The sequence below is a fragment of the Apteryx rowi genome, unplaced genomic scaffold (assembly GCF_003343035.1).
Source record: "Apteryx rowi isolate R43461 unplaced genomic scaffold, aptRow1 scaffold_335, whole genome shotgun sequence".
NCBI lineage: Eukaryota > Metazoa > Chordata > Aves > Apterygiformes > Apterygidae > Apteryx > Apteryx rowi.
In genome coordinates, this window is record NW_020449808.1 from 381,181 (window position 1) to 395,491 (window position 14,311).

Here is a 14,311-nt window from a genome sequence, read left to right on the forward strand (position 1 = left end):
CAAATGGCAGGAAATCTCTCTTTAGCAAATTGTCTAATAAATAATTATAATTAGAGGCCATGTTAAAGAACAGACTTATTTCCAGACCAAATGCTCAGTTTCCGGCCTACAATTCTTGGATTGAAAAGATCGGCTACTAGCAATATCCTTCTCATTTTGGCAGCCAACTCATGATACAGTTGTGTGTTAATCTCTTCCTTTCATAATTATCTTTCACTGGTGGTGACAAACCTGTTTTCTGAACCCTATTGATCTTTGCCAACCACTTCTTTGAAGTATGGCAACCAGAATCAATATTMTTCTCTAATTCCAATAAAAAGTTACTGGGGAAACCCTGTTGGACAAATCCAACAATAGCAGATTGAACTATAATTAAGTACTATCCTCCAAAATATCTTCCACTCTTCCTAGTATTTTCTAAGGCAACATCCTATTAGCAGTCACCATCTAATCACTGTATTCACAAATTCATTATCTATCTACTCATAACTAGTGGTCAATAATTAGAACACAGATATGACTGTCTCCAGAAATTAACATGATGCTTGGTATAACCAGATGCTAAGATGGTGTTGTTTAAATAGGCCTTATTGGTGACAGATGTACAATAGGATACCTCACCAGATTTTATTTACTCTCGTTCCTGCTCGCTGGAGCTTCAGCAAAGATACCTCTCACCTCCAGGCCATCATAGGTCAGGTATCTACTCCAGTGCAACATCTACTGGGCATCTTATGGACACTTTGGACACCAAGTAGTGTCCTGACCCCATGGGATGCAGTGTTGTGAAGAACAGACCCCTTTCTCCTCTCCCTGGAAATTAGGGTGGTTGGATGTAGATAGAAATTCATCAGAATAGAGCATGTCCCCCTACCTAAGGGAATACAATGTTATTCCTTTGGTTTGCTCTCCCAACCCCAAGAAAGTTTTGTAAAACATTCCCCCCYAAAAAGTTGCATGAAATGTGAACAAGATAACTAAAACTTAAGATTACCAAAATCACCAAAAGTCTGCCTTTTCAGTTTCTTCATTCTGTTTACCAGACAATGTAGCAGGCAATTTCTCTTAAGGAGTTTTCATCCATGGAAAAATCAGAAACTGCTTCAAATAGTTGTTTCTCCTGTTCTTCTTGACTATCTCCCCCACAAGGAACTTATGTCATTTGGTTACCGTAATCCTTCAGAAACCACTCCGAGCTTGGACATCCCACAGCCTTGCTTAACTTGAGCAGCTGCAGAACTCAGGCTGGAGCTTTGTAAAGATACAGCTCTTTTCAGTTTCCCTTACCAATGCTGAGTGATGATACTTATGTTAAAAAATGACTTTCTTAAATCCAGACTGTTAAACCAAACCAACATTTGGTTTAATAACTCAACAGCATTGTTTAGTTGGTTTCTGAGATGATATCCACTGTTGCCCAGACTTCCAGGTCTCCCTGAAGTATCAGCACCATTACTAGGAGACAATGTTAATTCTGAATGTACCAGGACTTGATAACATAGTTTTATAACCACTGTAATATTACACCAATAACCTCTTTAACTCTTTTTAAATCTCTTTGCTCATGAGGAATCTTTGCAAGTCACATTTTCAGATTGCCAATTCAGACAGCTAGAATAGGTACAAATTTCCCTAAATTTCAGTATCCCTCTGCACCAGAATCCTTCTGTTACATCAACTCCTTTTTGTCCAGGCTGGCACATTAGCCGATGTCACAATCGATATACATGTGCATTTACTTCTATTAAATAAAATTCATAGTTTTGATTATATAGAAAGTCTGTCTCAATGAGAAGTTGAGCATGAACGAGTTTTTCTAAAAGGTCCTTTCTAAAATCCTACTACAGCAAAAAACATCAATATCCAAAATACATCAAGGATGGATATTTGGCATAATTTACTTGACAGTTTTGTAGACTAAATTATAGGAAATATATATAAATTATATATTCAGACATATGAAAAAATCTCACATTAAGGATCTCACATCCTTGTCTAAGTCAAGAACTTAAGACAAAAATTTAATTGTAAGTGGGAATCTCATCTGTAGGAAATCAATGAGGGAGGGAAAAAAAAACACTTGAATTAGCTGTCACAGGAGGGCTATGAAGCACTAAGGTCATGCAACCATGAAAGAGAGACAAATGCAACCTTAGGCTGAAGCAGAACTATTTCCAGTGAAGATAAGGAAATGTTAATATAATACAAGGTATTGACTGTATATGAAATGCTATGTACAACTCTAGCCAGTATCATTTAAGAAAGAGGAATTCAAGCTGGAGAAGAGGCAAATTAGAATTATCAGAATAATTAGCAAAAGAGCAGACTGTTTTGTTCTCATGAATATGCAAAGGGCCTCAAGGGATAGAAAATAATTATGTAAGATAAAAAGACAATGATAGTACAAGAATAAATTGATATAAATTAGAATACACTATGGGCTCCTTCAGCCTCAGGCTATACCTTAGTTGGGAGCTTTGATGCCCTAGAAGAGGTCCTAACTTACCCTTAACCATTTTTGTTCTCTGTCCAGTTATGCCAAATATACAAAGGGGTTCAAAAAGGGATTAGACATATTCAGAGAGAATAGGTTCATCAACATCTGTCGAAACACCAACTCCTGTGYAATCCTCAGCTGAAAACATCCTTAAGTCACCGACTGTCGGAAACTGAAAGGGTATGTTGTGAAAATCCTACTCTAAATCTGTTTTCCTTAGGGATTTGTTACTGGTCTCTGTCTGAGTCAAGATACTGGATTAGAAGCACTTTGACTCAGCATGGAAAAATTTACGTCCTTGTGATACTTGTAACAGTAAAYAGTTAAAAAATATGAGTTAAAGTATCAGACAGAATCTACGTATTTAATGCCCAACTACAATCTGATCAGCACTGTACAACATAACAAGCAGCCTCAACAATCTCATTCCAAAGCCTCTTAAAGTCATATTTACTTTTCATGACTCCTAAGCAAGACTACAACTGCTTTCAAGGATACACTTTCTTCCTGTAAATATGACCAACAAGACAAGCTGATCAAGCTCTTGTTAGATGCTTCCTGTCTACTCCAAGTAAACTACTTCACTAGAGTATTCTAGTTTTGTCTACATGGCGCTGCCTTTCAAGATACTGTAGGGATCACCTTGATTTACTCTTAAAAGATTCTGCCAGCATAACTATACAGTCCAGGAATGTGGGAAAGTCAGCTCTCTAACCTCTATAACTACAAATAATGTGAACAYACAATTGAAAGGTCAAAATTAGTCCTTTCTCTGGTATAGTTTTTCATCCAAGGAGTCAGTTCAAGCCCTTGCTTAAACTTCAGTGAACACAGTTTTGGCAGCAAAAGGCAGTGTTCACACGGCAAAGTGCTTTTGGCAGAAGAAATAGTAAAGCAGGAGAGGGAATTTGCAGAGTACAGCTACAACTACAGCAATATATACCAGCTGCCCTTTACAAAACAGGGCCAGATGAGTTCCTGGGACTGCCACAATCAATATCAGCACAGAAACAATGCACATCCTCACAAGTCTTTAAAGTAAATGTCAGAGGACATTGCAGTGAAAACAACGTTAGCTTGTATGGTACTCTAATGTGAACTAAGTATTCAAAGCAGCAGAGGCAGCTAAAAAGAGAATTAGATAAATATTTCAGACCAAAAGTAACATGTATTATATCAGATAAACAAATCTATTTTTAAACCTCCACTCCCTCTGCTCAGGTCATGTAACTTTAAGGACTCAAAAGCGACTCTAGCTGACTCAGAAAACACACACAGACACATACAGCTGCGAGCAACTGCACAGCCAGTTTGCTTGCTTTTGTCTTGTCAGACATTTGAGTAGGCTGCACTCCTTTCCTTTCAAGTTAGGCTTGTCTCCATCTCCTTGAACATAGTTAGGTCCTTTTATGTTTGCTGCACCATTAACTTTGCCATTCCACCTCACTTGGTATTGATTCACCTGGGGAGAACAGGAAGGCAGAGAGTGCTGCAAGAGCCCTGGCTTCGGCTCAGCGACGCTATCACTTACAGAACACTAACTAGTCAATCAGATCCAGAGCCCACAACATCTCTTATAAGGTTGGAAGCCCATCTGGGGACTGACAACTAGAGCAACAGACAGGGTAATTTGCTTAATTAAAGACCTTCACTTGTTTCTGTTCCAAATTACCAACTTAAATGTCAGTACCATAACACAAGATCAAAAGATTTCAATTATTGAATAACACTCTCAGCATAAATGTGTTCTAATACTTTTCTGGGAATAAGGTAAGAACCACAAAGTAAAACATATTTCCCTATTAACTGAAAATGTCTAAATAGCTAAACATTAACAAYATTCATGTTTCTTTTGCAGATTATTTACAAAAAAGGACTTTATTCATACAAGTACCATTATGAATTGTTCTTCTCACCCCAGTCTGTTCCCACACACATTCCACAGTTAGTGAAGCTTTGTATGCAAACATCTTTACTTCCTTTCCTTCAATTAATCTTGGGAACTTTGCTGCAGATGCAACTGCCAAAATTATACCAGCCATTTGCTTGTACAGTACATTCTTACAAGAATAATGAAAAAYGTCAGATGATCGGGAATAAAAATGCACTGCACAAGCAACAGACTCTGGAAGTGTCTGCTCCAGAAGGCCTGCACTCTATCTCTGTGTGCGTGCTTGAAGAGCACTCTTCTCAGTTAGGTTCTTCATGGGTGGGCTACTATAACAGAGTTTTAATACTACTAATAAAAACTCCAAAACTTTCATAGTGTAAATACATACATCTCAGCCTGATTTGCCCAGATTAGTTCCTGTTACACTGGGAAAACATATCAGTTAGAAAACAACTCCTAGAGAGGTCAAATTTAACAATACTGTTGGCTATTATAGATCAAAAGACAGTGGGTTTTTTTGTGTTTTTTTTTTTTAAATCAATATTTCCACCATTATCAAGTTTAAAAACAAAGCGTTCAAAGGGGACATCTGGAATTTATTCCTGATTTACAAAACAATTTCTGGAAAAATTTATACTCAGAATTACCCAACGTAATACCCAATGCCCACCTCAACAATTATTGTCTGAACCTTGTTTTTGGAATCAAACATTTCAACCATTTTAAAAACAGCCTTTGCAAAAATCAGGCAGTCAAATCAAATTCTAGCCTGAAAAATCCCCTTCCTCCCATTCAGCGCAGGCACAGCCTCCACCAGCAACAGCTGTAGAGCAGCACTGAATCACCGCTGTTCCATTCCTATTCCTCCATCTCTCCCTCGCTATCTGGTCCTGCGATGCTGTGCTGTGCTTTTTCACAGATCACAGCATGGATGTGTTCTGTATGGAGAGTAGTCAGTGCGTAGCTATKCAACCTTTATCAGAGTGGAGCTGGCTATACCTGAATTATGTTCTCTGATGGTCGAGAACTGTGCTGCTACCTAGCAGCTTCCTTCAAACACATCAGTTACCTAAAAGAACAAATATATTTCTTGTATACTGTGCAGGGGAGGGGAAGCAAAAGGGTCCAGAGCTGTATTCATCTCCCATTCCTCGCAGTTGCACTACTATTTCTCTCCTCATAGTACAACAGCACAACTTTTCCACAGCTCCCCACCTACCCATGCCAGACTTCAGGAGTTCAAGCAAAACTGCAGAGCTTTGTTGAGAACGTGAATGGTGTCCATCCTCTGTCAGGGGAGGAGAAGACAGGGGATAGCTACTGTAGTTGAAACCTTGCCTACATTACATGATCCTTTCCATTTTAATGATTATTAACAAAAAAAAAAAGCCAGTTCAAGATTACCAAAACAGTTAATAATCCAAACCAAAACAGTTAATAATCCAAACCAAAACATCTTCAGCCTCAATGAGAACCAAGAAACGTACCAATTCAATTCTCCAATTAAAATCAGAAAACAAAACCATAATTTTAACAATGAACGATTGATATCATTAACAGATAGGCAGCTTCCGACTTGGGGCATTACTCTCTGGACAAGCCTGTGTCTTAGCCTACGTCTTCATGTCTTAGCCTATGTCTTCATGTCTTCTGCAACAGTGATGCAGAAAGAGCACAGATTTTATAATAAATGCYTGTTTTACATATGCAACAAAGATGCTTTTCCTTTTCTGAAAATAGATGGCCACCCCTGTTCCCTTACATAGGGCACAAGCCAACAGGCTAGGTGAACCACAAACGGAGTTGTAACAAGGCAGTGGCAGCTAAAAAAACCAAAAAACAAAAAACCCACAATTCTTCCCCACTCCAGCCACAATCTGAGCTTTAATTATGTTACAAAGGGATTTGAAACAGTTGTGTCAAAAGCACTCACCTAAAGCTTCCTAAACCAGGTATCACCTACTGTTTGAAGAGAATGTGTCTGTCTTTTAATTAATTACAATCACTATTTATTTTCCTGTACTCTAATTCCCTTCAGAATTCCTGAAGGTTGGTCATAGCCAAGGCTTTAAAACACTTCTTTCCCAAAGATGGGAAGTTCCTCGTGATCACATTACAACACAGAGTAATTTTCTCCTTAGTACAGTGATCCCAGATTTAGGTTCTACCAGTGCTTTCCTACTTCTGGGGGCCTAGATTTTTACAGGGTGGTAATCATCTTGAGGTATATCCTTTCCTACTGTAAGTCACACCTGCTCCTTCTCCCTATTACTTTGTATCACCTGAGGACCTGCCCATATACTTCAGTCAATGAAACTTAGCTGAAGTCAGGAAAGTTATTAGTAAATTGTTGCAAGACACAACATCTTTTGACACACATTGAACCTAGAAGCAAACAGTCATCTAGTAAGTATACCTCTGCCAAAACATGTTAGTGGTCAAGAGCTTGTAGGTAGGACTGAATTGGATCATTGCTCAAGTCTACCGAGCCTCGGAATAACAAATACCTATGGAGGAAATGAAAGTTCCTTTTCCTCCAGGTGACTTCCATTATTATTATTCTTTAGCCAGTTCTCCGATAGCAAGATGACAAAGGATTTGTTAATTTTTCATCATAATATTCACACAACTGTAATATTTTAGCCCCAAAGTCAATTTAGATAGGTATTTTGCAAGTCATTAGCAACGACCAAACATCAAATCTGCAGATTACTTCAGTTGTGCTAAGATTTGTAAAGCCCTGTTCCTACATTCTTTAATCTTCTCTTTGATATGCTAAATAACCCAAAGAAGTTTGATCTTTCACTTCCAAGTATGGCTCTTCTCATCACAACTATGATTTTTTTTTAATAAGTATATTAAAATTGTAGGTCAGCTGCTGACACAAGATGCAGATACAATATTCCAACTGCAGTCAGATTAATAGCGAGTGCAGAGATTATACAGTCTTTTTATGCCGATCACTTTTAAAAAATATCTAAAGACCTTATTAGCCATAAATATTTGCTAACAGAGCTCATGCTCAATTATCCAACATGACTTTTTCCCCTTCCTATCAAGCAATTTTCTGTCACTTTTCCCAGGAAAGGAGTTGCTCTTGTAAATGTAACTAGCACTTGCTGTTTCTAAACTTGTAACTTTGCACTAGAAAATACCTAAATCAGAACTTGTTTTTTTTTATTCTCAGTTTAGCTAGTGATCCAGATCCCCTGCTGTTTAAATGCCCTTCCAATCACTGAATCATCTGTAAATTTTATCAATAATGATAGAATTTTTCTTTAGTTCTCTGATGCTCAAAAGCATCAGGAATCAAGTTCTGTAAGCACCATCCAAAACAAGCATGTTCAATGCTTAGAATCATATTTTGCTATTTAGCAATGAGACATTTGCAAAAATACCCCCCCAAAATTAACATGGCTCATATTAAACTGTTAAGTGTCATGTAGTACCAAATGRAGTACCTTCATGGCTAGAGCATATACATTTTTAGTACATACATTGCAAAGACCGTTTCAGCTACAAATAGCAAGTAAAAATAATTAATAGACATTACTGTCATCAGTAAATGAAATTCACAGTAGACAATTACTCAATAAAATACATTTATTTATGAACAYGGTGTAAAGATCCATTTAACAAATGTTACATTGTACAAGGAACAGAATTGAATTTATTAGTTCATTAATGTTTCTAAATTCGCTTCAAGTGGGAGCTTTCCTGAGGTTAAGAGGTGTCTGTTACAACTGTACATGATGCCTAATATTTTAGTGTTATCAGGAAAAAAAAAAAGAATGATTTGGACACAGATATTTAACAGAAGAAGAGCTCAACAGTGCATGCAGGGAATTGTATTAGACAAAGACATCATTGTAGTAATGTGACTGCTGCAGGATCATGACCAGCACCACAGGTAAGAGTAAATATTAAAAAAAAAAAAAAAGAGGGGGGGGGGTGGAATGTGTTTGGGAAAAAAAAACACAAGACATTGGACACAACTGAGAGCAAATGAAAACACCACTATTTAGAAATGCTGTATGACAATCAGAACCAGACACCTGGCTAGGGTATTCTGGATTAGTTAAAAAAGAAAAAAAAAGTATATGAAGTATCAGCAAGAAAGGTGAGACAAGCAGCATTTAAATAAGCCTGTTCAGCAAGAAAGCACAATGAAGTCTCTAAGAGTCACCTAGGCAATCAAAAAATTCACCTAAAAACATACGATGCAAAAGTTTTCCAAAACATGACTGCAGCACATGCTGTGACCTGATCCATCTAGCACTGAAGTTGATGGTAAATTTTTCTCCCTTAGATTGTGGATGAACTCTTATAATAGAAGCCCAACAAGACTGGGATTACTTTCACGTTATCAAAATTTATAAACAAATTATGCCTAGTCTAGGTTGGGTTGAAATGCAGTAGCCAGTTTTAAGAGTAATTAGACACCAACACCCTCAGAGAGCTTTTCAATCTTCTTWAAGAGCAATGAGACAGAATCATCCACAATCATAAACCAGGCAAACTTCTGAAAGGAACAGCAAAAAGGCATTGAACAAAAAACTTGAGCAGAAAAAACAGATTTAGCGTAACAGAACTGATAACTCCAAACCCAGACCATCAGGATGAAGAAGAAAGGGTGCCTGTATTTTTATGTCCTGTTGTATTTGTAGCTGGACTGTAAAATCCCCTCTGCCTAAACTAACATAATTAGAAAGTAAATGTTGTTATATGCTTTATTGTGTAGTTCTCTTGTTCTAGCAGGTGCTGCTTGAGTTAACAGGTGCTGTTAGCTATTACTCATTAAATACTAAGGCATGAAAAAGGTTTTAGAGGTACACCATAACGATCTTTACCTGAAACAACTCACACTAAGATAGACATTAAAAAAAATTGCCATGTTCTGATCAAAAATACTTTTAATGCAAGTTTTWAAATCCACTTAAGAAGAACATTAGACATAAATTAATAATGCAAATATATATATATATTAGAAGTCTGGTGCCATTGAGATAACTATTCACCTGTCTGCTCAGGCCACACAATCTCTTTTTTCAGCCCCAAATTTACTAACCTCAAACCTCCCAACTGTTTTACTTTAGCACATGCAAACTTCGCCTCCCTTAGGCAGCCACCATAAAAATTCCATGCTCGGCCCAAACGTATTTCTCTTCTGATGTTTCCATTTTCTGTTAGGATTCTTTGCAATGCTCTAGCTAGAATTTCTATTATTATTACCTTGTTTCATTGAATCCAGACTTTTAAATTCTAAGCTGCATAGAGCATATCATCATTTTGATACCTGGTGACTTATCCTCYATCATTCCCCTCTGGAATTCCTGGAAGTGAGGTTTGGATTCTCTAAGATATGCATGTGGATGATATATTTGGGTACTGTTTCTCAGRAATTCATCCTCTGCTTTCTTCTAAAGCACTTTTGATGTTATTCCCTCACACACAACTCTTCAGGAGAGGTACACAATTCCCAGCTTTGGAGAATCTTTCTTCTACAGGATGGCATCCACACAGGCCATAATGTCAAAACAGTGTGACCTCATTCTTTCCTGCCCAGAAATAAGAAGGTCACACAAAATTAAATGTTCTGTACCGAATATCATCAGGGTATTAGAGAGCGTGACTATGTAAAATTACTATGATCTTCTCAGCCTAGTTCTGAATGACCAAATTTCAGATATTCACCACTCTGTCACTCCCAACATGATTTGGCTATAAATTTGTGACCTAATGGTAAAAGGTTTTCTCTCCCTTAAAGGGCAGCTCTTCAACTCTATGCTCAAGCAAAGTGAATTAGGGAACATAGTAATGTGACCACTATTTTCATGCACTCATTGTGAACAAAATCAAAGACACCCCCAACCAAAATAAATAAAATGGGCTTATTTACACCAAATGCAGTGTTTCCCCTGCAGTTAAAATAGTATGTCCCACCACAGATCAATACACAAAGTCTCTAGTTAACGTGCCTTGACCTAAAATTCTTCACAGGGCTTGCTCAAGCTTATTACTTTGGAAAATAAATTTATTAACTATGTAGCAGTCATGTCATATTATATAAAAAAAGTTTCAGATGATGGGCTGTTTATATCACTAGTTTAGTGCAGCAGAACCAATATCCTTATGACACTCTCTTGCCACCAGGTGTCACTCTTTCCTATCGTGATCTTTATACCTTGATCTGCTACAGAAAATTTCAGCCAGGAACGACCAGACCAACATCATTTGTGAGAGAACACCCACCACAATTTGCCAAGACCCTTTCTAAAAAACAACTCTGTTCCCTAGGTCCAGGAAATGTTTAGTGCTGTGGTAGATAAAGTGCAAAGGATTGTTAGCCTCACTCCATACGTTCTCCAAAGTAAAATACTAGAAGAACAATTGAACTTCTAAATGACATTACATGAGTTTTCCTCTAAAGAGGAGTCATCCCAGATTCTAAAAACCTCTCTAACAGAGGATTTCCAAAACTAAAGAAGAACCGTAACAGGGGCACCAGTAGAACGAACTGCATGACTGTTCATTTGGGACCAACAATAAGGATACTTTTACCCATCAACCAGCYAGCCTTTCAAGGATGAAACAGAGCCAAAAGCTTTATCATTAACTCCTAGATTTCACAGATTTCCAGTCCAGAAAGAACCATTATGATYATCTAGCTAGCCCACCAGCATAATAAAGACCTGCATCCTCACTCCTCACCACATGTATGTTTGTGGTGGATATGAATTCCTCCCAGTCTGAGGGCAACTTAGAAACTATATCTCACCCTGACAGTGAACGCTCTAATGATTATCTTCCTTTTCCTCAAGTGCACTTAAACAGAAAAAAACACCAACAAAAGCCCAGCTACAAYTGCATTCTGAACTACAGTTCAGCCACTCAGAATGATTAAATGGCACACAGGAAMTAGGTACCTATGAATATCTAACTTGGGTCATAATTGATATTAATAAGCTTCCTAACGTAATTTTCAGCATCAGTATCTTGAACACATGTGAAATGGGATTCATGCTAAACTTGATGCAAAGTTTAATAGACAAACTAACTATAAAGCCACATGGAAGCGTTAAGACAAAAGATACCATTAGAGAGCCTGTCATTGCTAAATCATGAAATACTGTCCAACCTGAAAAAACTGCTGGCATAATCCTTAATTAAGACGTTAAAAATGTTATGTGTATGTATATATTAAATAGACAATGCTTTTAAATACTTCTGATGCGTAGAATACTAACAGCAAGGAATCATTGTGTTAATGAGCTTCTCGCAAATGCTTCTGTTCCATGGGCAAAGAATTACTTTGCCCTGTATTCTTCTGCCGCATTCTACTATTATCTTAGGAGACAGTTGTTTCAGTGTCATATCCTCTTCTTTTGATAGGTATCACCATTTAATTTTCCATTTTTCACTGCTTTATTTTCAAAGTTCCAGTCAGTTGGACTGAGAAGCTGCTGAGTTTTTTTGTATGTCCAATATGGGTTAAGTATTAGTGTGACTGCAAATAATCCCRAAAATAAAACAAAAAAATGAAGAAGTCCAAGATTTTCCATCACATAATTCCAGTTGGCAATACACACCCACCACATGTGATAAGTAAGAATCATGCGGCAATGAAACAGGTGGATCATTACCCACTGGTTTGCCTTCCAGAAAAAGGTATTAGTGCAGCCAGCCTAAAAAAACAAGAACAGAAAATATGCAGAAGTGAGATTGTTACTTCAAGATAAGGAAGTGAACACACTCTAGAACTAATGCAAATATCCAGCTTTTACATGCATGCGCTCTCAGGCATTTTTCATGCAGAACTATGATATTTCACATGTATGCAGCATCCCCAGTTCAGAATGAATGTAAGCCATCCACATGCATCACACAAATCTATATGGAGGCCTACAGGAGTATGATCAGGACAAAAGCAGGTATTGCAGCAACATGGGTATCAGATGAGCACAGTCTTACTGCAAAACTAGACAAAACGACAAAGATTTTCTATGCACAAGTGAGATGCATAAAAACTGTTACAAACATAATTTGAAAACTATCACATTCTTACCTTCAAAAGCATCCAGGAAATGCAGGTTGAGGGAGTACTCATCTCCAGCAACATTCCCATCAAAGGTAGATAGTGTCCAGATTTTACATTAATTACTAGACCAGCCAAGCCACCAAAAGCAAGGAGGTGATGAACTACTAAGAACACATCAAACGTTCTAAAAACAACATTGGACAAGTGAACAGCTACATTTTCAAGCAAGAAAAAACCAGCAGCTATTAAACAGTTAAACCAGCTCCACTTCTGCTGCGAATATACTTTGTCAGCATAAAAAACGGGATCTATGAGCAAAGCCCATAAACCAGCAACACAGCTCTGAAGCCCAAACACACCGCGTGTGACCGCCATATTCCAAAACACCTTCTCCTTGGCATACAAGGCACGATAAGTGGTACTTATCCATGAAGACAGCCAGTGAGACAGAAGAAAAACTCCCAGGTAGATTAAAAACCCAGCAGCTATAAGTGYCAGACGAACTTCCCATAAGAGATAGTCCCAGTCAAATATGGTCCCGACCACTGTATCATCATTCGTAGGATTCATTTCTTCTTTTTTATAGTACAAAGCCTTRTAAGGGGCTTGGCACTTCTCACCTACACACTAGTCTCCTTTATGCCTACTCAGTCTCTGCTATTATGCAAACCAGAAACCATGAACTCTTCTTTTCCATCTGGAACAAGGAGAAAAAAATTAATAAGATGAGTCTTATTAAAAAAAAAAACCCAAACCCCCTCATATACATAGCCCTGAATTACAGAGAACTCACACCACAGCTAAGAGTTTGGTCCTGTTCCCCTTAGCAACACTCACCTCAAGGATAAATATCTATGTATCTAAAAAACTTAAGCAATGTGTTTAAGATTAACAATTAGTCTACAAAATCTCTATCAGTACAAAGCAATGCATTGAAACCAAYGCAAAAGAGGACAAAACAGGAAGGCAAAAAAGAGCAAAAAACATCCTAGAAACAAGCTTTTTCTTCCTATGTATGAAACTCTCATTTCAACAGTAATGTGCAGTCACTAGTCAATATTCTTCTACTCTCCAGGTACAGAAGTTTTTCCCTCATTGATTTTTCATTCCTTCCTATAACTTTTGGTGCAATTCAGAGTCTCAAACCCAAATCTGGTGCATAAACCAGCAAAATCTTATTCCAGTAAGTGTGACCACTTACAAAAAAAGAGTTTTCAGAATCGTATTTCAAAACAAGACTTTGCAATCAATTCCTGAACATTAGAACACTTTCCAACTGAAAATATTTTCCAAAAACGTAAGAAGAGTGTGGAACGCAGAGAAGCAGCATTAATATGCATTATTAACAGCACTACTGTTATTAACTGAGCAGACCAACAGTCAGTGCCTCAAGCTCGCTGAAACTTCCTGGACACAACGTAGTTTAAGGACAACAACTTGAAGGGCGAAGGGGAAGAGTCAGGATGATACAAAATATTCGAGCGCCAGCAGCGTGCTCGGGGATTCGGCGGGCGCCGAGCGAGRGCCGCAAGGACCGCCGAGACCCTGCCGAGATGCCCCCGTGTCGCACCACAACAACCACCGCCGCGCAACGCCCGGGCCCCCGGCGCTGCCGGGACCTGCCCGCCCCGGCCGTTGCTCCCAGCTGCGCCCAGCGCGGAGGAGGGAGGGGGACGGCCGCGGCCGCGGCCCCACCAGCACCCCCGCGCCCAGGCGGCTCGCGAGAGGGACTCGGGCCCCAGCAGCCCCACCGCCTCGCAGGGCGAAACCAGGCCGCGACGCGCAGGCCGCCGGCTGGGACCGGCCCCGAGCACCGCCGCCGCCCCCCGCACAGCCCCGGGGACGGGGGCGGCCCCGGCCCACAGAGCTCGCTTACACGCGCCTT

At 38.8% G+C, this 14,311-nt stretch overlaps 1 protein-coding gene across 2 annotated transcripts; it reads right to left on the reverse strand.

Moving 5' to 3' along the window:
• Positions 1–7,973: 7,973 nt before the first annotated feature.
• On the reverse strand, positions 7,974–14,160 carry CLN8 (CLN8, transmembrane ER and ERGIC protein). Of its 2 annotated transcripts, XR_003254580.1 has the most exons (3): positions 12,454–14,160; positions 11,636–12,073; positions 7,974–9,946 (listed from the first exon to the last, which is right to left on the reverse strand). XR_003254580.1 is itself a non-coding variant. In XM_026072061.1 (2 exons), the coding sequence occupies exons 1-2, from the start codon at positions 12,994–12,996 to the stop codon at positions 11,759–11,761; spliced, it is 858 nt and encodes a 285-aa protein (XP_025927846.1). In that variant the 5' UTR covers positions 12,997–14,160; the 3' UTR covers positions 7,974–11,758. The 2 variants fall into 2 exon arrangements, 1 of the variants encoding a protein (XP_025927846.1); XM_026072061.1 differs by having other exon boundaries at positions 7,974–12,073.
• Positions 14,161–14,311: the final 151 nt, after the last annotated feature.